General features: G+C 24.7%; 1 protein-coding gene across 1 annotated transcript in view; it reads right to left on the bottom strand.

Moving 5' to 3' along the window:
* Nucleotides 1–22,548, bottom strand: part of LOC100201951 (transcription elongation factor SPT6) — an 84,826-nt gene that overhangs the window by 30,034 nt on the left and 32,244 nt on the right. Inside the window, exons 7-13 of the mRNA XM_065807549.1 lie at nucleotides 17,415–17,522; nucleotides 16,724–16,813; nucleotides 15,591–15,733; nucleotides 10,414–10,835; nucleotides 2,010–2,145; nucleotides 1,762–1,912; nucleotides 455–612 (exon numbers count right to left, since the gene is read on the bottom strand). Of these exons, the coding sequence (XP_065663621.1) occupies nucleotides 455–612; nucleotides 1,762–1,912; nucleotides 2,010–2,145; nucleotides 10,414–10,835; nucleotides 15,591–15,733; nucleotides 16,724–16,813; nucleotides 17,415–17,522 (1,208 nt within the window). The remainder of the gene's footprint in view (nucleotides 1–454; nucleotides 613–1,761; nucleotides 1,913–2,009; nucleotides 2,146–10,413; nucleotides 10,836–15,590; nucleotides 15,734–16,723; nucleotides 16,814–17,414; nucleotides 17,523–22,548) is intronic.

Genomic DNA, 22,548 nt, shown 5'->3' with positions numbered 1-22,548 from the left:
CAATTGTAAAGATATATAGAAAAAAATAAAAAAGTAATGAAGCAACTTTTATCTGATTTTTAATAATTGTAAAGATATATAGAAAAAAATAAAAAAGTAATGCAGCAACTTTTATCTGATTTTTTCATAATTGTAAAGATATACAGAAAAAAATAAAAAAGTAATGCAGCAACTTTTATCTGATTTTTAATAATTGTAAAGATATATAGAAAAAAATAAAAAAGTAATGCAGCAACTTTTATCTTTTTAATAAGCTACTTTTTACTTACGGTTACAAAATTTTGCTACTTTTTCCACCTCTGTTAATTAGTAAATTTGAATTTAAGATTTTGTGAAAAATAAAAACTTACATCCAATTTTGTAAAAAAGGAGCAAATAATATTTTGATATCAGTAATAAATAAATAAGTACAAAAATACTTTAACTAAAAAATATTGAGGTAAATACTCTTTACCCTTGATTATGTTGCTCTTGACCAATCATAATTCTCATTTTGACAAGATTTTCCTGCTCAGCATGCCACATTTTTAAGAACTGCTCTCCATGAAGATCTCGTAAAGGTTTGCTTTTTAAATACTTAAATGGAGCGTTTGGGTGATTATTATCTATTTCCTTTTTCAGAAAAAAAAACAATATAAATATGGCTAACTTGACTATATATATATATATATATATATATATATATATATATATATATATATATATATATATATATATATATATATATATATATATATATATATATATATATATATATATATATATATATATATATATACATATATATATATATATATATATATATATATATATATATATATATATATATATATATATATATATATATATATATATATATATATATATATATATATATATATATATATATATAGTTTTTTTTAAGTTAAAATAAACATCTTTTTATCTTTTCATAGGTGTTAATCATCTATTTTTTTCTTATTATTATTTCTATCTTAATTTTATCTTATTATCTTATATTAAATATCTAATTTTTATTGTTTCTTTAAAAAAAACAAGACTAATTGTTGTTCTATATCAAGTAATATGAATTTAAGAAGAGATTACTTGAATCTTTAATTAGCTAATTTTTGCTCGTTTTATTAAATAATATTTTGTTTGTTTTGTTGAATAATATTAAATGTATTTTTTTTTTTAATTTTAAGGAAAAAATTAAAAAACCTTTCAAATCTCAAAAATATTTTGACAAAAACAAAAACAAAAAAAAAAGAATTTCTGTTACATATATCTATCTTCTCAAGATGATTAGCACCTATAAGCAATTGATGATTGACATGAATTAAAATAATGCTGATTCAATTAACTCAAGTTTTGAGCAGTCATAACACAGTGGTTAGAGTGCATGCCTCAAAATCATAAGATCTATTGTTCCATGCCTGTTCTGGTTATATAGACAACACTGATAAAAAAAACATTTTTCAGGGTGCTCTGTTACAAGACCATTAGGCATTATATAATTTAATCTATTATTATCTTTAACAATTTTGTTTAAAAAATTAAAATTAATATATATTTTTAAACTTTTATTAATACTTAGTTATTTAACTAAATTCATATGGATTTGTCAACTCCTTTTTCTTCATTTCATTTTTATTATTTTTAATTTTTGAAAGACACTTAACGACATTTTTTTAAACTATTGTTTTTTACACGTCTTAAATGCAAACATTATATATACAAGCATTATATAAAAAAAAATTAATATAAAACTTAATATTTTACTTTTTTTCCTTTTTTAGTAGGTGTTATATAAATCTTTGCATTTTCAATAAACATTTGCCTGACATTTTGTTTCACAAGTGTGTCACGAGAAATTTGCATAGCCACCATATGACGAGCTCCTGTTAAAACTGCTTCAGCAGACGGAAAGGTACTAAAATAATTTATAAATTAAAATTATTATTTAATAATAATAATTAATACTAAAATATAAACATCATACAAAATATATAAAAAAATCTTGTTCTTACTTGCATATTAGTGACTCTGCAGCCTCAAGCGGTGTCTGTGAAAATTGTATAGGCTCATGTCTCTGGTAATTATCCCTTAAATTTTCACCAAACTGTGCAGCAGTCAGACCAAAATTTGATGCCATCTTTAACAATCCTTTGTTAAAATGTTAAGATTAAGAAAAAAAAAAAGTACATATATGAGGAGCCCATCTGTAAAATGCGCTTTTTCAGATGGGCTATTTGTATGTATGTATGTATGTATGTATGTATGTATGTATGTATGTATGTATGTATGTATGTATGTATGTATGTATGTATTTATGTATGCATGTATGTATGCATGTATGTACAAGACCCCTGCAATACACCAACCTTATCAGTAGTAATATAGCGAGCTAACCAATTGGTTAACTCGCTATGTTAACCAATTGGGCCTTTAATTACCAATTTATTAAGCAAAAGGCGGTATATAAATTTATCTAAGAATTACTTATTTTTATAACTTTATAAATCAGATAAATAATTTAAACCAAACTCTAAGAACAGTTTTTTGTTTCACATTTTCTTATATAAAAAAATACTTTTTTCTTGTCGTTAACTCAGCTTTAGTGGCTGCTTTTGATTCTTTTGCTTTTGAATGGAACTTTGATTACAGAAAAAAAACTTATATATTACATTATTAAAAACTATAACTAAACTAGCTAAACTATTATTGTAATAAAAAAATAACAAAATAACTATTCTTGTTTTAAATATTTTATGAAAGTTGTATTTAATTTTTTTTATTTTAACTAAATATAGTATAAATAAAAAAAATTATATACAAAAAAAAAATTGTAATTTTTAATAATGATATTTCTCTTCGCTTAACTTTATATAAAAATAATTAAAGTTAATACACTCAAAAAGATTTTGTTGAAAAAAATTATAAATGTTTTAAAAGTTGTAATAATAAAATAAATAAAATTTGATCTTTACTAATGTTTTTTTAAATTAAATTTTTATTTAAAGTAAAAAATCTATTATTATCTATTAGAATATTTTCTAACTTTGCAAAATCCATTTCTGACAACAAAAAAAAAAGCATTTCTTTCCATCGAAATTGAAATGATTTAATTATTTTTTCTTTTATAAGCAAAGAAAAGTTTTTAAGAATCTTTTTCAGCTTACTCTATTTACCTTACAAACCATTTCCAAAATGTGTTTACTAATAATTTACTTGCATGTATTTATTGCATTTACATGGAAACTTACTATTTTTAAATCAGAAAAAAAAAAACATTTAAATTAAGTGTGTGAAACAATTGTCAGAACTTATTACTTTAATTTTAAAGGGTTTTCTATGTTACTATATAAACATTATTAAAGATAAAAGATTTGAAGTTTATTATTCCAATTAAAATTAAAAAATTTAGCATTTTAGTTTTTTAAGTTTTATTTTAGTTAAGTTATATTTTTATTTTGTGTTTTATTCTTTTTTTTTTCGACTTATGTCTCAAATTATGTTAATAGCTGTGTTCAAATCATCAAAACAAAGTATTATTTGCACAATCATATAATGGCCTGCGATTGCATGCCTTCCTGACTAAGACTGTTACAGTCTCAGAATTTTTGAAACTCCTTAACACCAAAAACGAGGAATAGTTAGTGATTTTGTGATTTTCAAAACCATGTTATCTTATATATGAATACGGTAATGAATAGTGCGCATAGTTACGCCTAATGTTAGTGTTGTTAATGACGGTTCTGTATTCTGTAAAATACACCATTTCTTAGTTTTTAAGAAGTTTCTAGATTTTTTTTTTATGCGCGGTTACATTTGCCATGCGGTCTTTCGAGTAAAGTCAGCTGGCAAATTCGAGATGACGTACTTTTATTCTCAAGAAGAGTTGATGTTGTTCATTGTTTAAAAACAAAAATTTAAATAATCGTTTGTTTGCTGTTGGTTGTTTTTATTATTCTAATTTTTATAGCCTGTTTTCATTTTTTAGAAGAAGTTAGAAATAAAATGTCTGGTAAAATAGTTTTTTTAGTACAATCTAAACATGAATGCTGTAATTTATCTAATCTTCTAAATATGAATACTGTAATTCAATAGTGTTAGTGTCGTTTCACTTTCTTTTTTAATAAAGAACTTTCTAGGCTTTTCTAAAAGCGTTTCTTTACTCCACGCGGTCTTTCAAGCAAGGTTTTCCAGCCGATTAGAGCTGATAAATTTTTAGTTTCAAGTGGAACTGATGTTGTTCATTGTTTAAAAACTAAAATTTGTTTGTTGTTCGTTGTTTTTATTTTTCTGTTTTTTTTTTTTTAGAAGAAGTAAAAACTAAAATGACTGGTAAAAAAAATTTTTTTAGTACAATGTTTCTTTTTTAGAAAAGTGTTTCAGTTTTGTCTTCAGTCTTTTTAGATCTTTTTAAGCAAGTATTGTTTCATTTTTTTAGAGCAGTTAGAAGGAGCTGAAGGCCTTTTTAGTAAGTATATAGTGTATTGTAGTTTATTTATAATTTATATTAGTAACATAGTTATATTAGTTTATTTATAGTTTATATTAGTTTATATAGTATAAAGTAGTTTATTTATAGTTTATATTAGTTCAAGTTTATTTATCGTTTATATTAGTAAGTTTATTTATAGATTATAGATTAGGATTAATGAGAATACAAATTTTTTTTTAGACAGGGTAGCTGACAGCGACTTAAGTAAGTTTTATCATTTAGTTTTTATTTGAGTACAAATGTAGCATTAGCAATGTTATTGTATATAATTTCATCTCAATTTTTATTTTTAGACAGACAGGTAGAACTCAGTAAGGACTTAGATTTTGTAGATTTAAAAACTTTTTTTGAATATTCTTTTAAAGCATTGAATATGTTTTAAATATTTTAATAAATTTTGTCATTTAGGTGTGGTAGCTCATCAGTTGGTGCAAGTGGTAGTAATGTCTTTTATTTTATTTTACAGCAAATAGTAATGTTTTTTAATTTATTTTAAAAAGAATCAATAAATATTGTTTATTTAAACATAATCATCAGGATAAAATAGATAAGATAGATAAAATAGCTTTTTTATTTAATATTTTTTTATTTAGTTATAACTTCAGTTGCACCAGCCACAACAGGTAACTTCGTACATTTATTTTAATATACTTGAATTACATTTGTTACTTAACTTTTCAAGCAATAAATATTGTTTATTTCAACATTATCGTCAAGATTATATAAATAAACTTCTTATTTGATAATTTATTTTAGTTGCTTCTGGATCAACTTTAAATAATGGTAACTCATTAATTCATATTTTATTATAGATAAATGTAGATAAAAAAATGTGTGTTGGAAATTATTGTAGATTTAAAAGCAGTAAGCTTTTTCTAAAGGTTCTTTCTATTTTTAGATTAAATCCACTATCACTACATTTGTTCTATGTTTATATAATGTTCTTTAATAATTTTTGTCATTTGAAAAAAAATATATCAATGTTAAATTACACCAGGTTGTCGAAAATAGTTATAGTTTAATGATAATGTTGTAAACTGTTAGAGCAGATTATAGATCTTTGATCTATTTAATCTATTTAATAACCTACTACCAAAGGGAAAATTTACTATCAGTTGTTTGTTTGTTTTTCTGTTTAGTTGACAACAATGAAGAGAGAGGTAGTATGTTTAAAAGGATTTTTAATTTTGTATAAAGTAACTAAAATGTTTTTTAAAATATTGTTGTTGACTTGAAAGTAAAACAGTAGGTTTTTATATTTTTATACAATTAGCCCAAGAACTTATAGTTCTATAGTAACTAAGGTAGTACTTAAAATTATATTGTCAATAGTAGAGAAGAAATTTAAAATTCTCAGTAAAACAGCTTCTTATTATTTTACCTCAAGTTAGTTTAATTAAAATTTATTTTCTTTAGTTGATCAAGAGAGAGCTAATAAAGGTATTAGTTACATTAGTTTAGTAAATTTATTTTTAAAAAGTTAAGTAGATATTTTAATGTCTATACATTTAAGTGCTTTTATTGTTTAGACACAGAATTGAAGACTGAAATAAGTCAGTGTTTTTGCTATTAGATAATTGTTAATAGGAATTTGTTTATTTGTACTGTAACTGGAATTTTAAAACTTCAAGTACTAAAGCTTTATTTTCTTTTTTCTTTTAGGAGAGTTGGAAAAAAAACTAAGTATAAATTATGTGATTAGTATAGTTAAATAAGGCATTTATATCTGTACACTCAGTAGTCCAAGTCAGTTGTCACATTTTAGAAATTTTCCAGGAGAGAGTAAATAGTAAAATAATTAGTCTTTTTTGGCTTTTTTATTCTTGATGGTTAAATTTATGTTTTATTTAATTTGTCTTATTTAATTTGTCTTGAGGCACATGAAATATAATTTTGACAAAAATAAAAAGTTAAATAAAAAAAGTGAAAAGTCATTTCTGAACTACAGACGTTTTTCCTTTGAACATTGTGGGGACACCAGACCCTTTATATTGACCAAACTTTGTTTCACATTGTTGCAGGAAAACAGTCTTTATACCTATGTAGATACTGAAAAAATTAAAAAGGTCTCATACATAACTCATTTTAACAAAAAAATGGATAACCGACCTTTGTCTTCTGAGGTACAGATATTAAAATTTAAAGTTTTTTTTAGTTTTGGTTTAGTTTATAGTTAATTTTAGTTTAGTTTTAATTAGTTTTAGCTTCAGTTATCTTTTATCTTAATTTAGACAACTTCATGGAAGAAATGAGGGGAATAGGTAAAAAAAATTATAGTTAAATATTTCTTTATATGTAAATATAATTCTATCAATTATATTCTGAGGTATATTTTTTGTCTTTAGTGTCTGGTAGAAGCATAACTGGTAGGGCTGTGTTTTAAATTTTATATATTTTTTACGGAGAAATATGTGCAATAGGTGAAAGAATTATTTAATATAAATATGACATTTTTAAACTGTTTGCATTTTACTCATATTTTTATTAAAATTAAATTTCTCACAAGTTTAACTTTTTTTAGTTTACTTTTTTTTAATTTATTTTTAGCATCCTCTTCATCCTGTGAAAATGGTGAGGTTTGCTTTATATTTTGATTAAAAAAAATTGTAAATATTTTTAAATTTTATTATATCCTTCTATTTGTAATTTTAGAGTCGTTAACATTTGAAGAGTACAAAAGATATCGCTCCCAACACCCAGGGCTTCTCTCGGAGAGGTCCTTCAATAAATGGCAAAGTAATGGCGGTATGGATGAGCCATCCTTCAAATGGAGGGCTCATCCATACCGGGGTGTTGGGAGACACCGTAGAAAAAACAGCAACCAAAAGGTTGTAAATGTCTTCTATCAGTGAAGATACTTGTAACTTTTTTGTTGCCGTTTTTTCTTCGGTGACTTTTTTTTATTTTAATTTTGTAATTTTTTTTTTAATTTGTAATTTTTTATTTTTATAATATACTATTGTTTGTATTTGGTTTGTTTTTGTCTTTTTTAATTGAAATTTTATTTGTTTTTCACCAATTAAACTTAAATATAGTTAAATTGATTCACTACCCAATCATCATAATAGGATGCTACATTCTATTTGTTAAAAATAATTAATTGGTAGTTTAATTTATTGAAAACACTGCTTTTAAAATTTACTATAAGCCCAGACTATTTAGCTATATAAATGCAATTTATTTATATCTATTTGATTTTTTATCTTTAATGTTTTTAGTTTGGTTCCTTGAAGCATTTTTTTTTTCTTTCTAATTAAAATATTTTAAATCTATTGTAATGTCTTTTAAATATAACTAAAGTTTACTAAAACCCAACGTGAAATAACGTCATAAAACAACACCGACAAGTTGCATCATGACAGCAGTTTAAGTATGACAACAGGCTACCAAACAGCAGGTAAATTGTTTTCCAGTTTGTTTGTTTTGTTTTTCTTTTATGTCTACTTATCTGTTACAATTTTTATTTTAGGTTTGTCATATGACGCATTAATGCAATATAAAAGATCAAAGTTTACATATTTTTTACAATTTGTAATACACATTAGGGTAGAGCGATTTTGAAAATTTTTGAAATTTGATTTGCCTGAGCAACAAATCAATATCTTTTGGTGAAAAAAGAACCTTACTCTTTTTTTTTATAGTTTAGATAAGTTCTTGAGGTTCCTCTTTGGATTCTAAATTTTTGATGGGTCCTAATATTGTTTAAATTTTTTTTTCTAAACTATATTAACTTGATACTTAAAAGAAGCAAAATAATATACTGATTTTGAAAATAATATTTGTTTTTATTAAAAAATCAAATTAAAAAACCAAAGAGGACCCTCAAGATCTCATCAAAATCAAAAAATATTTTTTTACTTTTATCTTATAATTAATAGACATTGATTCGTGTCTCAGTAATATTGGTTTTTAAACTCTTTTTTTTTTGCTATGAAAATCGCTCCACCCTAATACACATGTTTGATTGTAAATCGACTTTTTTTTGTTTGAAACGTATTTGTACTCAATTGCTTAGTTATTTATAATAAATTTATTTAGTTGTGTGCATTTATCGTTTTAAAGACAATTTCCTTTTTTAAAGAAACATGTATCAAGGGGATACCAAAAAATTAATAACTCATAAATAAATTACTTCACTTCATATTAATCTTATTAATTAAAGTTCATGTTATAAAAAATATAACAAGAATTTAGCTTTAATCTTTTGTCAATTTAAGGCATGATGAAGTGTTATTATTTTGTGTCAGTAACTAAAAACGTATTGTATTGAACTTAGTAATGTCTAGGAAAATGGTTCGGCCATACTCTAATATGACTTATGTCAGTTGTAAATTACTCAAATAACGTTAAATAATTGGTAAATTAATTTATTTTAATTTTACAGATAGTTTAATTTTTTAATTTGAAGGAGTTTTTCTTACAGGGTATTAGTTAAGGTATCGCAACTTTAAATTGTGGAAAACAGCCACTATAAATTAACAGACCGACCGTAACCCGTATTACGGGTTGCTTTCTGCTAGTTTTATATAAATGATGCAAAAAGCAAAAGTGAATAATACCCCTTAATCACTTCTATGAGACAAAATTATGAATCAAAAATGGTAGCTCTTCTAGAAGAATGTTTTAAACTTCTTTTTTAACTTTTAATTATATAGAATATTTATTATATGCAGTTAATTTTAATTAAAATGTAATTTAATATGTAAAAAATTAAGAAATCTTTTTTTAAAAAATTTTTGAAACTCATCAATGCAAAAATTTGTATTACACAAATAAAACATTTTATGTTGTCATAAGTTCTTTATATTATTTTTTGGTGACATTAAACAGACATTTGGCATTGTTTAAGTAAATGGTGAATTTACTTAAACAAATAAAATTTCTGTCTACACTATTGCAGTTTATATACTATTAAATTATTACTATGGCAACAAATATTAATTCAGGTGTTGACAGCAAATCTTAATTCTTTTTCTATTTCTTTAAATTTTATTTATTTCTATGTAATCTTAACAAACTTGTTTACACAATTTAGCCATCTTTTCACCTACTTTATCTACTGACTGCAATATAGGTATGTACATTTTTTACTTGGAATTTGGTATAGATATATAAAAAATTATTTTCTCCTAATCACAAAGCTTTACACCAAGTTTTTCCATTGCATTTATATTATTATGTGTTATCATATATTTTAGAAACTTTAAATTAGTTCATAATTATTACCATTATCTACCAACAATAATTATTTGAATTGCTCCTTATAACGCATATTTCAATTTAATATTTTCCAATTTAATTTACAATGTTGATCTATTTAAACATCTAAACAACTGTTATGTTGTAATTGTGACAAAAAATTTTTTTTCCTAGAAGTTTGTTGAAAACTGTGCATAATCAAAACTTAAAGCATACACTATATAAGAAAAACTAATGAAGTTTTTGTTTGTTCTTTAGCTTTTATAAATGATTTGACCATGTTTGTTTCAGAAATGCAATCAGTTTTGGCATAGCATCTGTGATTACAATAAAAAATAAGAGTTAGTAATTAGCAAATGTTGATTAGGAAAGATGATGTACAAAAAAGTTAATTATGAGTAAACACAACCCTTTCTGTAAAAATCCTTTGAGTAAGTATTAAAAATGTAATGATTTTCTGTCCATTATAACAAACTTCAATAGATCATTCTTTTCATATAAACGTCAAAAGATCATTCTTGTCATATAATTCAGAAACTGCAGTTTTTTTTTTTAATATTATGGACATTCAAAATGCAAAAACTAATTACACCACAGCAATAAGCAACCTTAAATTGTATAGAAAAAAGAATATACCTAACCAAAGAAAAAAACAAATACCTAATCAAACCAAATTTTGTTACACAGTGTTATCATTACTTTTTTATTATCAAAAAATTGATTATTACCATTATCTTTACATATGGTGTACAAAGTTCGTTTTCTTGGAAGCTTTCTATCTACATTTTCTTTTTTGACTGCAAGATCATTTTCACTTGCTTCAGAATCAGTTACATCTATCTCTTTTTCTTCATATTCCTCTTCATTATCCTCTTCATTATCCAAATCTTTGCTAGATTTTTCTACATTTTTCACTTCTCCAGATAAAGTAACGTTTTCTGAATCAGTTGCAGTTTCACCTGTCTCAGGGTCAACTTCTTTGATTTTATTTGTTTTTACCTTTTTAACACGTACAACTTTCTTTTTTGTTTTTTTCAGTGGTTTCTTTTGCTTTTTCCATTCATGCATGTTTGGAACATCATCACCATAATACAGTTGGAAGTGCAAGTATATATCCATTAATTCTTCTAAACTTTGAGCATTTTCCAACCTAAAATCATATATAACCAAATTATTTTTTTATTTAAGTTATTTTTTTATATACTAAATTTTCACATTTTTATTTTCTTAAAATTCAATAGCATTCCTCTCTTTATTTATATTCAAAAGAAAATATCTGCGCCTTCAGAAAAATATCTGCGCCTTCAGAATTTATCTCTTCACAGGCACTTTTGAATAATAAGAAAAATATCTGCGCCTTCAGAATTTATCTCTTCACAGGCACTTTTGAATAAAAAAGTTTAAAAAAAAATCATTTTGAAAAAGTCTCATACTTTGATCCAAATAATAAATATAATTGTCAAGTAATGAAAGAAAAAATTTGGTTATGATGATATTGGTTTGCTTTAACTAAACTTTTTTTTTCAAGTTTTGGTTTTTTTTTCAACTTACTTTTCAGGTGGTACACAAACTTATATTATTTTGGACTTGATCATTTTGAATTTAAAACAGGATTTAAATATATAAATTTAAGTTTAAACTTTTTCACATCAAGTCACTGTTACCTTTAAAAACAAAGATGTAACTTCTTGTCAAGCAAATGTCTGAATAAAAATAATTTTTTGTAATTAAAAAAACAAACAAAGCAGTTGAGAGGAAAGTAACAGTTTATTTGTAGAGACATATAATAAATAAAAAAAACGCAGTTGAAAGCTAGGTACAAATTGAAAAATTAGCCATATAAAAGGACAAATAACCCATTAGCACAATCAGCAAAATCTTTTGTGTTTTTTTTAATATATAAAGTATATAATATAAATATAATATATATATATATATATATATATATATATATATATATATATATATATATATATATATATATATATATACATATATACATATATATATATATATATATATATACATATATATATATAGATATATATATATATATATATATATATATATATATATATATATATATATATATATATATATATATATATATATATATATATTGGAATTAACTTGTTGTTGCATAAGATGTTTTTTAACGTAGGTGGTGTGGTAAATATTATTCTGACGTTGTCTTAATATCTAACTTTTTTTGTTTTCGTAAAACAAAAAAAGTTAGATAACAAGACTTATTTTCAAATGTACCCTTCTGACTGCGTACCTCCATGTTTATATGGGGTCATAAAAGCTCAGAAGCCACAAAAGAACTATCCAATGCGGCCAGTCGTTTCTACTATAGGTACCCCACCATATGGATCATCAGAGAATCTTGTAAAAATTATACAACCAACCTTAAACAAAAACAAAACAAGATTAAACTCCTCCTCGCTTGTCAACGAAGCAAAATCTTGGTTAATTGATCCTAGTGAAATTCAATTCTCTTTTGATGTGGTGGCGTTATATCCCTCCATTCCAATTGACAGAGCAATTCCTGTGATTATCGATATTTTAAACAACGATATTGATAATCTTAAAAAAAAGAACCAAACTAACTCTTAGTGATATACATGAAATGATCGAACTCTGCCTTAACCAATGTTTTTTTTTATACAAAAATGAGATAAGATCTATACCGAATTCAGAACCTATAGGTTTGTCCTTAATGGTCGTAGTTGCCGAAGTATTTTTACAGCATTTGGAAGCAAAAGCTCTTATTATTGCTGAGGTTGGTCATTTTTTGCCAAAGACTTACAGAAGGTATGTAGATGACAGCCATCCAAGATTCGACTCAATACAAAATCATGATAAGTTTCTGGAGTTGTTAAATGAACAAGATCCAGCAATAAAATTTACTTCAGAAAAAGAAAACAATAAAAAGGAATTAAACTTCTTGGATATAACTGTAACCAATACTAATAACTCATACTATAACTTCAAAATCCATCGAAAATCGGCTATCACTAATATACAAATAAAACCTACATCAAACGTTAATCCAAAAATAGTTATGGGTGTTTTTAAAGGTTTTTTATCTCGTGCCGTTAAAATTTGTTCCAAAAAATATCTTGATGATGAAATCAGTTTTTAGTAAATATGTTTGCAGAAATTGGACACGATAGATTAAAGCTTGAAACAACTGCTAAGAACTATATTCAGAAAAGAATCAACCTTTCTAAAATAAATTATAATAAACAGAAACATTTAAATATACATTTAAACTTCAATGGCTCCCAAGAATAGGTCCAAAACTAAGAAAGGAACTTAAACCTTACAACGTCAGAATAATATTTACTACACCACCTACGTTAAAAAACATCTTATGGAACAACAAGTATAAGTTAATTCCAAATAGCAATCCCGGTGTCTATAAACTCACATGCTCTTGTGGCAGTATGTACATTGGTGAAACAAAAAATAAGATTTTAACGAGATGCATTGAACATCTAAAAAACTATTTAAAAAGGTAAATGTGATGCATCTGGTGCAACCAAACATGGTCGAGAATGTAATGGTATGTTTGATTGGTCAAAACTGAAAACTCTAGCAATAAAATCAGAGTACGATGAACGTAAAGTTAGAGAATCACTTGAAATTAATTACGCCTCAACATACCAAGAAATAAAACATGCTCTAATACTTCTCAACCGTTCAACCGTGAGAATGACATTAAAATTTCTACAAACAGTTGGAGACTTCTGTTTAAAAAAAAATTATCCAAAAAAAGGAGTCAAATAATATTTGCTAGTTTTATATTTACGTTATTATGTTATCATTTATGGCTTCTTTTTAATGTCTTTGACGTTTTTAAGTAATATTTGCAACAGTTTTTTTGTATTATATTTTACGTCTGATGACGATCTGTGCAAAAGCAGATCGAAATATTACGAAGAATAAATTTAGTTTGTACGCAGCTGTTTTTTATGCTTTATATTCAAAAATATATGTATATATATTCACGTACAACAAGATATGACATTGAAACATATATATATATATATATATATATATATATATATATATATATATATATATATATATATATAAAGTATACTAAAATTTTGTTAGTAGAGCTTGTTGAAAATAATAATGTGAAAAGAACAGTCAGTGATTTAGGCTAAACATTTACCTCCTTTGATTTAAGAGTATGTGCATCACTTCAAAAATAATTTTAATAAAAACAAATTTACAATTTTTTGTGATTCAGCAGCAGGAGATATCTTAATATAGTTCACAAATCTAAAAATATTTATAGAATCTCTAGACAGAGAGTGGTTATCTGTGGTTAAATACTACACTTCAAATGATTGCTTGATGAACTTATGCACTGAATAATAATTAAACCATTTGATGCTTTTTTTCCATGAAAATTTTTAATGCTAAAAATGTTTTTGCAAAATTTTTTCTTTTTAATAATTTGTTTAATAATTACTCAGCACTTTTAAGAAACTCTAAATTCTAAGCAGTTGGATTTTTTGATTAAGGCACATCATTTTGGATATTCCATAACCAGGCTATTCACATCATTTTGTTTATACCATAATCAGTTACTATAATAACTTGAAACCAAACCAGGACAGGACACAATTCTATAGTCATGTGATTAAATAAAAAGTAAAAGACAGAAATGTAAGGTGCTGAATTTTTGCAGCAAATACAAAATAGCTTGACAAATCAAGGCCTTTTTTACAAACTTGTCATATTTTGTTTATTTAAATTTCGAATTTGCTTTTCTTCAATATTTGCCAATATAATAAACATCAACCATCAAGCTCATCATCAAGATCATCAAAACGATCATCAAAAAAATGTGATTTTATTATCATCAATAATACAGAATCAAAATTGTCAATCAACTTTCTGCAGCGGGTTCAAACAAGCAGAGGGTTCTTGTACCTTTTTTTTTTGAGTTGAGTTCAGAAAACTGAACATTTCTTTGTTTTAAACATTTTTGACAAGTTGTTACAACTGAACATTTTTTTGTTGTAAACGTTTTTGACAAGTTGCTAAAACTGAACGTTTGTTTGTTGTAGACAGTTTTTGACAAGTTCTTAAAACTGAACATTTTTAACTTGTAGACATTTTTTTTTTAATGAACATTTTACAGCAAATTAATGCAGAGTTAAAGATTACTTTAATTATAAAGTTGTATAACTAAGTCATAAACTATTATAAAGTTGTATAACTGAGTCATAAACTATTATAAAGTTGTATAACCAAGTCATAAACTATTATAAAGTTATATAACTGAGTCATAAACTATTATAAAGCTGTATAACTAAGTCATAAACTATTATAAAGTTGTATAAATAAGTCATAAACTATTATAAATATACTAAATATTGAATGAAAATAAATAAATAATGAATAGAAAATAATTAATATTTCAATATTCTGTTAGTCCTTCTATATTTCTTAGTCTTTATTTTTTCCTTAGTTTTTTGTTAACAACTTTAATTAGACAATCAAACACTGATTTTACTAAACCAGTCTATTTACAATTTAAGACAATCACAAAACAAAAACTTTTTTTTTGTTGTTTAAATGCCACCTAATTGTCCATTAAACTTGAATTAAACAAATTCAATTTTCCATGTTTAAAAAAATATAAAAGACTTGTTTTACATATTAATACACAAATTCAGTGCAAATTAATAAATACTTAATCACATTACTAATAACAAAACTCTAATATCACTACTCACTATATATATAAGTCACTATATATATAAGTATATTTAAATTTTAGAATTATTACAAATGAAGAATAGCAGTAATAATAAAAATTTATGAGTATATGAAAAATTAAAATGCTTTTAACAATGATCTTTTAACAATAAATAAAGCTTACCGATCAATATCCTCTTGTTCCAAAAGTCGGAAATCATCTTTTAATGGTTCATCAGAATTTTTTTTACTAATATCAAACTGATATGTTTGCATATCTTTAAAAAGACGTTTCAAATTATTTTTTCGTAGAGAAAACTGTGTATACTAAAAAAAAGGTTTTGAACAAATTTGAACAAAAACTTTTTTGAATTGCTTTTTATTATAACTATTATATATATATATATATATATATATATAAATATATATATATATATATATATATATATATATATATATATATATATATATATATATATATATATATATATATATATATATATATATATATATATATATATATATACTAATACTATATATATATATATATATATATATATATATATATATATATATATATATATATATATATATATATATATATATATATATATATATAAGCACAAATAGTGAGCAAATGCTTATCTAAAACTATAGAAGATATATATATATATATATATATATATATATATATATATATATATATATATATATATATATATATATATATAAGCACAAATAGTGAGCAAATGCTTATCTAAAACTATAGAAGATATATATATATATATATATATATATATATATATATATATATATATATCTTCTATAGTTTTAGATAAGCATTTGCTCACTATTTGTGCTTATCTTTGTAGCATACCGCATTTTTAGAAAAAGAAGAAAAAAAAAACGAAAAATTATGAAAGAAAAGATTGCTACCCCATGCCGAACCCTAAGTCGATGTAGCAGCACTCCGCTGCAAGTCAGGCTATTTGTCAGTCGATGTATGTACTGAAGCCCCCGGCAGCAGGCTATTTCAGTGTGACATCAGAGTACTTATCTAAATCTAGCAATTTAAGTTATATACATATTATATATATATTTTTTTAAATAAGAAAAAAATTTAGGTATAAATATTTACAAAATATTGTACCAAAAACTTAAAAAAAAATCTAAATTTTAAATTGAAGATGATCTCCTAAATTAATACATCATACTTAACAGCTAAAAAACAATTTTTTTGGAATTTTTAAAAAAATTTGCATGTTATCCTGTTACTATCAGTAACTGATAAGATCAGTTTACAAATTAATTAACTACCTTTTCATCCCATTCATAAACTTTCCATAAGTCCTCCTTTTTCAGTTCTGGTTCAACATATTCTTTTCTGTACATAGCAATAAATGGAACCTAAATTTTAAAAATGTTAAAAAGTTCAAGTTAATTTTAAAGACAAGAGTTGCATGAACCTTATATAATTATCAAACAAAAAAATAATATTCATGCAAAACATTTAATTTTAAAACTACCATTTAATATAAAGAATAGTTACTTTATAAAATTAAAATATTTTAAGTATAAAACTAAATATAACAACAAAAAAAGTTTAGCTTTAGCTTTTTTGACATTAAAGTCTAATATAAATTACTTTAAATTTAGAGTTTTTATTTTTATAGAGATTTGAGTTAGTAGAGGAATACTATATCGAAAATACCATCAGAATAATTTTCTATATTATACCGAGAATACCATCAGAATAATTTTCTATATTATACAGAGAATACCATCAGAATAATTTTCTATATTATACCGAGAATACCATCAGAATAATTTTCTATATTATACCGAGAATACCATCAGAATAATTTTCTATATTATACCGAGAATACCATCAGAATAATTTTCTATATTAGAGACAGTCAAGCAACAATAAGAACCTTAAAGCCTAATCTTCATTTTGTATAAATTTATATATTTAATATATTTTTCAAAAAATGTCTGTTAAACAAACCTCAAACAAATCTTTTTTCATAAAACCAAGTGCTGCACGTATTCTTGGAATTGCTGTTACACCTTTTGGTTCAAAACCAACATACTGCTTTGTTGCATCAACTGGATCCTAAAATTTAAACATATTAGTTTATTTAATTTCTTAAAAAAAATTATTTTGAATATATAAATAAAATCAGACAGAAAAAATCAGTCTGTCTGAAACCGGGTACAAAAAACAAAACAAAAACAAATAACAAAGCAAAGATTAATGATTTTTAACAAACAGTAAAAAGACACTTAAAAATTTTCAGCTAAGAACATAGCTTAAAACTTTAAATTTTACAAATTCCGTTACTTATTCATTTGTCACTCAAGTCACTTTAGAATGTAAGTCTATTTAATATTTATCAATTTTTCTAAAGAACAACTTCAAATTAAAAAAACAAATTCTGCAAGTTTGTAATGGTTAAAACAGCTCACTAAATTATTTTAATCAGCTTACTACGCAAATCCTTGAGTATAATAATGATTTAAAATGGTGCTTATATTTAAGCAGAAAAGCAGAAAAATTAAAAATCTTAAAAGACTCTGACATAAATAAAATTATTTATCTGATAGAAATATTCTTTGATTAGGTCTAGTAGTTTAAAGACCCAAATATGCATAGTTTGTTTAAACTCAGGAAGAGTAATATGAGTCTATATACTAATGTGTGCTGTTAAGATGTTTTTTAATCATACAATAATACAAAATGAAAACTTGTAGAATTGAAAGCTAAGTTTTTGAGTCTAAGGATTTATTTAGTCAATGAAGATGAAACAGTTTTTTATTCTCCAATGAAACTAGTAGATAATGCAGCGTAGCAGTTTTAAAGCATAGTGCTTTAATTGCTTTTATATAAATAAGAAACTTCTGTTGTAAATGAATTGGTTATATTAGTTAAGTTCATCATCTTTAATATATAACAAAAACTTTTGGTTTATTTTTAATTGAGCTTGTGGTTTAAATGTGTTAAGTTTTTTTTTTCCATATTAGAAGCATCTATTAAAATGCTATTATATTTAAACTTTTGATCTATATTTTAAATACCAATGACTATTGCAAAAATTTTCTGTGAGTTTTTTTATTATTATTATTTTTTATGTTATTCACCTCCCCAAAGTCCAAATACTCCAGTTGAAGAGGCTACTTTTTTGTGTGGTTACAACCCTCTCTAAACTCTTTAATATTGAGAGACAAACCTTGACAAACAAGGCCATTTCAAAGATCAGACAGTATATTTTCTATTTATTTTTCAAAACATTGATTTTTCCAATAAATTTTTAATTAATCATATTGCTTACAATAAAATAATCTTTTAACAAAATAAGATGACATAAATTTTCTTTTAGTACTTTTTTTTAAATTCATAAATTGAGAAAACAAGAGTATTTTAAGAATAGGTAAATTGTAATATTTAGTCTAAGTCTAGTTAAATAAATTTATACATAACAACATTGTTATGTATAAATTTATATATCTCTTTTTGTTAATAAACAATAAAAAAATTGTAAATTACATTAATTTAATTCAAGGTGGCGTTAATCGATACTTCTAAAGTTGTGTTTTTTTTTACCTTATTGTTTTTTGCATTTATGTGTTCATGCTTTTCAGTCATGTATGAAAATTTACCATTGAATTATTTTAAATGGGTAAAAAATTGAAGCGCAGGTCAATAAAAGAAATGTTCAAAAACAATTCAAGTTTCTGAAAGCAGTACAAGTGGTATGCATGCACACCTTCAAACACAGCACAATATTAACCTTTAAAAAAGCGATACCCAAATGAACCTAATAAAATTAGGTCTACACCGATGAACAAAAACACATTTAGGAATTTGAGTAATTCTTTCAAATACTTCAGAACACCAGCTGATGATTAGTTTGGTGCAGTTGGTAACAGCCTGAAAGATGATGTGTTATTTATTAAATTTTGTACATCTTATGATTTAAGAATACTGTTAAGTGCTAAGGATTATGCTAAAATTTTAAAGTCTCTAAATACAATTCAAAAAATTGTAAATGAATATGCGGCTAAAATAGGCTAAAGCATCCTAGCCAAACTTAAAAAGTGAGCTAATCAAGGTGAAGGGTTTAGCATCACATAGATGAGTGGACTTTTGTAAAAACCTGTCATTACATGAATGTAAATATATATGTGTTTGACAGTCTTGGTTTGCTGGAGGTCATCAATCAATGCCAGCAGATAAATGTATTGCTTTTTTAAAGGAAAAACATAAAACATTTAGCATTTCATTAGACAATTACAACAGATTTCAATTACAACAGATGGAGCATCAGTAATGAAGAAAGTGGGAAAGTTAATTAATGTAAATAACAGCATTCAATTGGCAATTATCAAGGTTTTTTATGATAAAGGTAATTGTTATTTGTCATCAAATTTAGGAGAAGAGGATAAATCCACTTATTTACAACAAGAATATTTTTCGAACAACAAGGAAGAAGATGTTGATAGTTTAGAGCTATTATTTGAAGCAAATATTGATCAGATCATTTGGCATGCAAGTACGATAGAAAAGATTTTTGAAATTGTTAAAATATCTTGCCTATCACCAATGCCTATTAACAATGTTGGAGCGTTTTTATAAAGTTAGAAATCCTATACGAAAAAGTCTAATTGATGTCTACAATCACATTTGACAAAAACGATATCGTCTTATTATCAAACATAATATCAGCCATGCAGCCTTTATAAGTTGCTGTAAAAGCATGGTGTTGCAAACATGGTGTTGATGTTAATCTTTACACAGCTGATATAACATTCCAATTTATGTTAAATGAACTAACTCAGCAAAACTCTTTATTAGGCAACAAACTTAAGAATGAATTAATATTACGAATAACTAAATCAATTAATGCCATAACTAAAAATGCCATAATAATCGATTATTAAGTTAATTGAACATATTTCTAAAAATTGAAATGAAAATGTTGTCAGCGATAAAAATAATCATTTTAACAATGTAGATGAAGCGGATGTACCTTCAGCTTCATCGCCACTCCCAAAATTAAATACTGAGATGAATATATTTTTTTTAAAAAAGCTTCAATTAGAAATTAAAAAAATAGGTATATATATACCTATAAGGTAATTATTTATATTTTTTGTAAAGACAGCAAGAGTTAATATATATATAAATATATTCAACTCTTGCTGAGCTGGGCAAAATTGAAATTCTAAGAAACGAATTACAAAATGATATAGATAAAATAGCAAAATGTGTCAGGAATGGAAGATGAAACTTAATGTAAGTAAATGTAAAATAATGCATTTTGGTAAGTATATTCAAAAAAAAAACTATACTATCTTTGACTTTGATCAAAAGATACGAATTTAAATTGAAGGCTCCAATCCAGAAAAAGATCTAGGCGTTATGACATCTGCTGATGGAAAATACAGCCAACATATCAATTACTATGCCAACAGAGCGAACAGAATGCTTGGTTTAATTAAACGCACATTTGAATTCTACACCACCTCAATTGCTGATATATTGTATAAAGCCTTTGTTCAACCGCTTCTCGAATATGCAGCATCAATCTGGAATCTATCAAAGAAATATGATATAGCAGCTCTTGAAAAAGTTCAAAGAAGAGCAACTCGAACAAGAAGCCTCTCACATCTAAGTTATGAATCACGATTAAAAAGGTTTAAATGGTGTATATCTACGTCAAAAATAATAGTTAAATGGTGTATATCTACGTCAAAAATAATAGTAAAACCTGATGAGTTAATGGAACATTGAAGAACTGCAGAAGAAATCCGATTCAAAAAAGAACTAACAAAGGAATATTGTTTATTAAGAGAGAATTTTATTCTTAATAGAAAAGCCACTGTATGGAATCGTCTTCCTCCGTCTATCATGCTATCTACATCAGTGAAAATGCTATCTACATCATTTATAAACGATTAGACAAATATATTGAAAGCGAATATAAAGTCACCGGCTGATATAGAGTGTGCTTATTACACGCTCTCGTTTAACATTATGAACATTTAAATTATTTAGATTGTTTTTTTTTGTTAACTTTCAGCAAGAAATAGTTGCCCAATTGCCTAACAAGTGTTAAAGCAGAACGTGCCTACTCTGCTGCGAGGCTCATTGCCACAAAAATAAGATTGCAATCAAGTGACAGAAAATAATTTATTCTTCCTGAAATAACTTAAATTTGTTTGAATTTTCAATCCATATGTTTCAAAAATGTTAATTTTTGAAACAATATGGATTGAAAATAAAAACAAATTTAACATTTTTATTGACAGAATCAGCATTTTTATTGACATTAAATTTTAATAGAAAAGTTTTCAACTAAATAACTAAAATTTTGTAAAATTTTTAGAGAGAATATTGAAATTTTCATGCTTTACAGAGTGGGACAATAAGTGCTTTACAAAACCAGATTTAGGAGGCACTTTTCTACTGACTTTTGTTTGAAATCATTTTTAATTAGATTTGAATGGGAAGGGCGGTTGGTACTCTAGCACTAGAGTCCAGAGGTAAAGGAGGCCCGGCAGAAAAATCAATACATACCTAATATGTATATCAATACACACACATGTAAGCACAAAAGCTTGACATGTATTTATTCTCAAAACTACAACTTTTGGGACTGTTGTATAAACCATTTTCCAGGTTTTTCTCACAGTTTTTACTTGGCTATTGAACTGTTGAACATAATTGGTCAGTAATCTTGATTTTGATTGTCAAGAGCAATAAAAATAGGTACACTGTCAATATATTTTATTGCTTAAAAAATAATATTTAAAAATGATGTAATGAGCAATAATAAAAATGTTTTGATAAATAAAAATTGATGACCAAATAAGGAAACTATCTTGTTTGGTTGAATGTAATAAAGCCAAGTTTGGTCATTTTTGTGGAATTGATTTAAAGAGTTAATTAATGTTTTAAAATGGGGCACATTGATACCATTTCATGATAAAAGTGAAGTTGAACACTTCAATCTTTAAGCAAATAAATTTTTAAAACCTTTTAGTCTCAGTAAGTTGAAAATTTATCAATTATTGAAAATCAATTTTGAATAGTTGATAATTTGAGTTTTAAATTAAAACGTTTAAAATCCTTTTCAAAA

This window comes from Hydra vulgaris, chromosome 10 (assembly GCF_038396675.1).
Source record: "Hydra vulgaris chromosome 10, alternate assembly HydraT2T_AEP".
In the NCBI taxonomy this organism is placed as follows: domain Eukaryota; kingdom Metazoa; phylum Cnidaria; class Hydrozoa; order Anthoathecata; family Hydridae; genus Hydra; species Hydra vulgaris.
The sequence above is the reverse complement of the archived record's forward strand: the minus strand, read 5'-3'. Positions and strand labels throughout refer to the sequence as shown.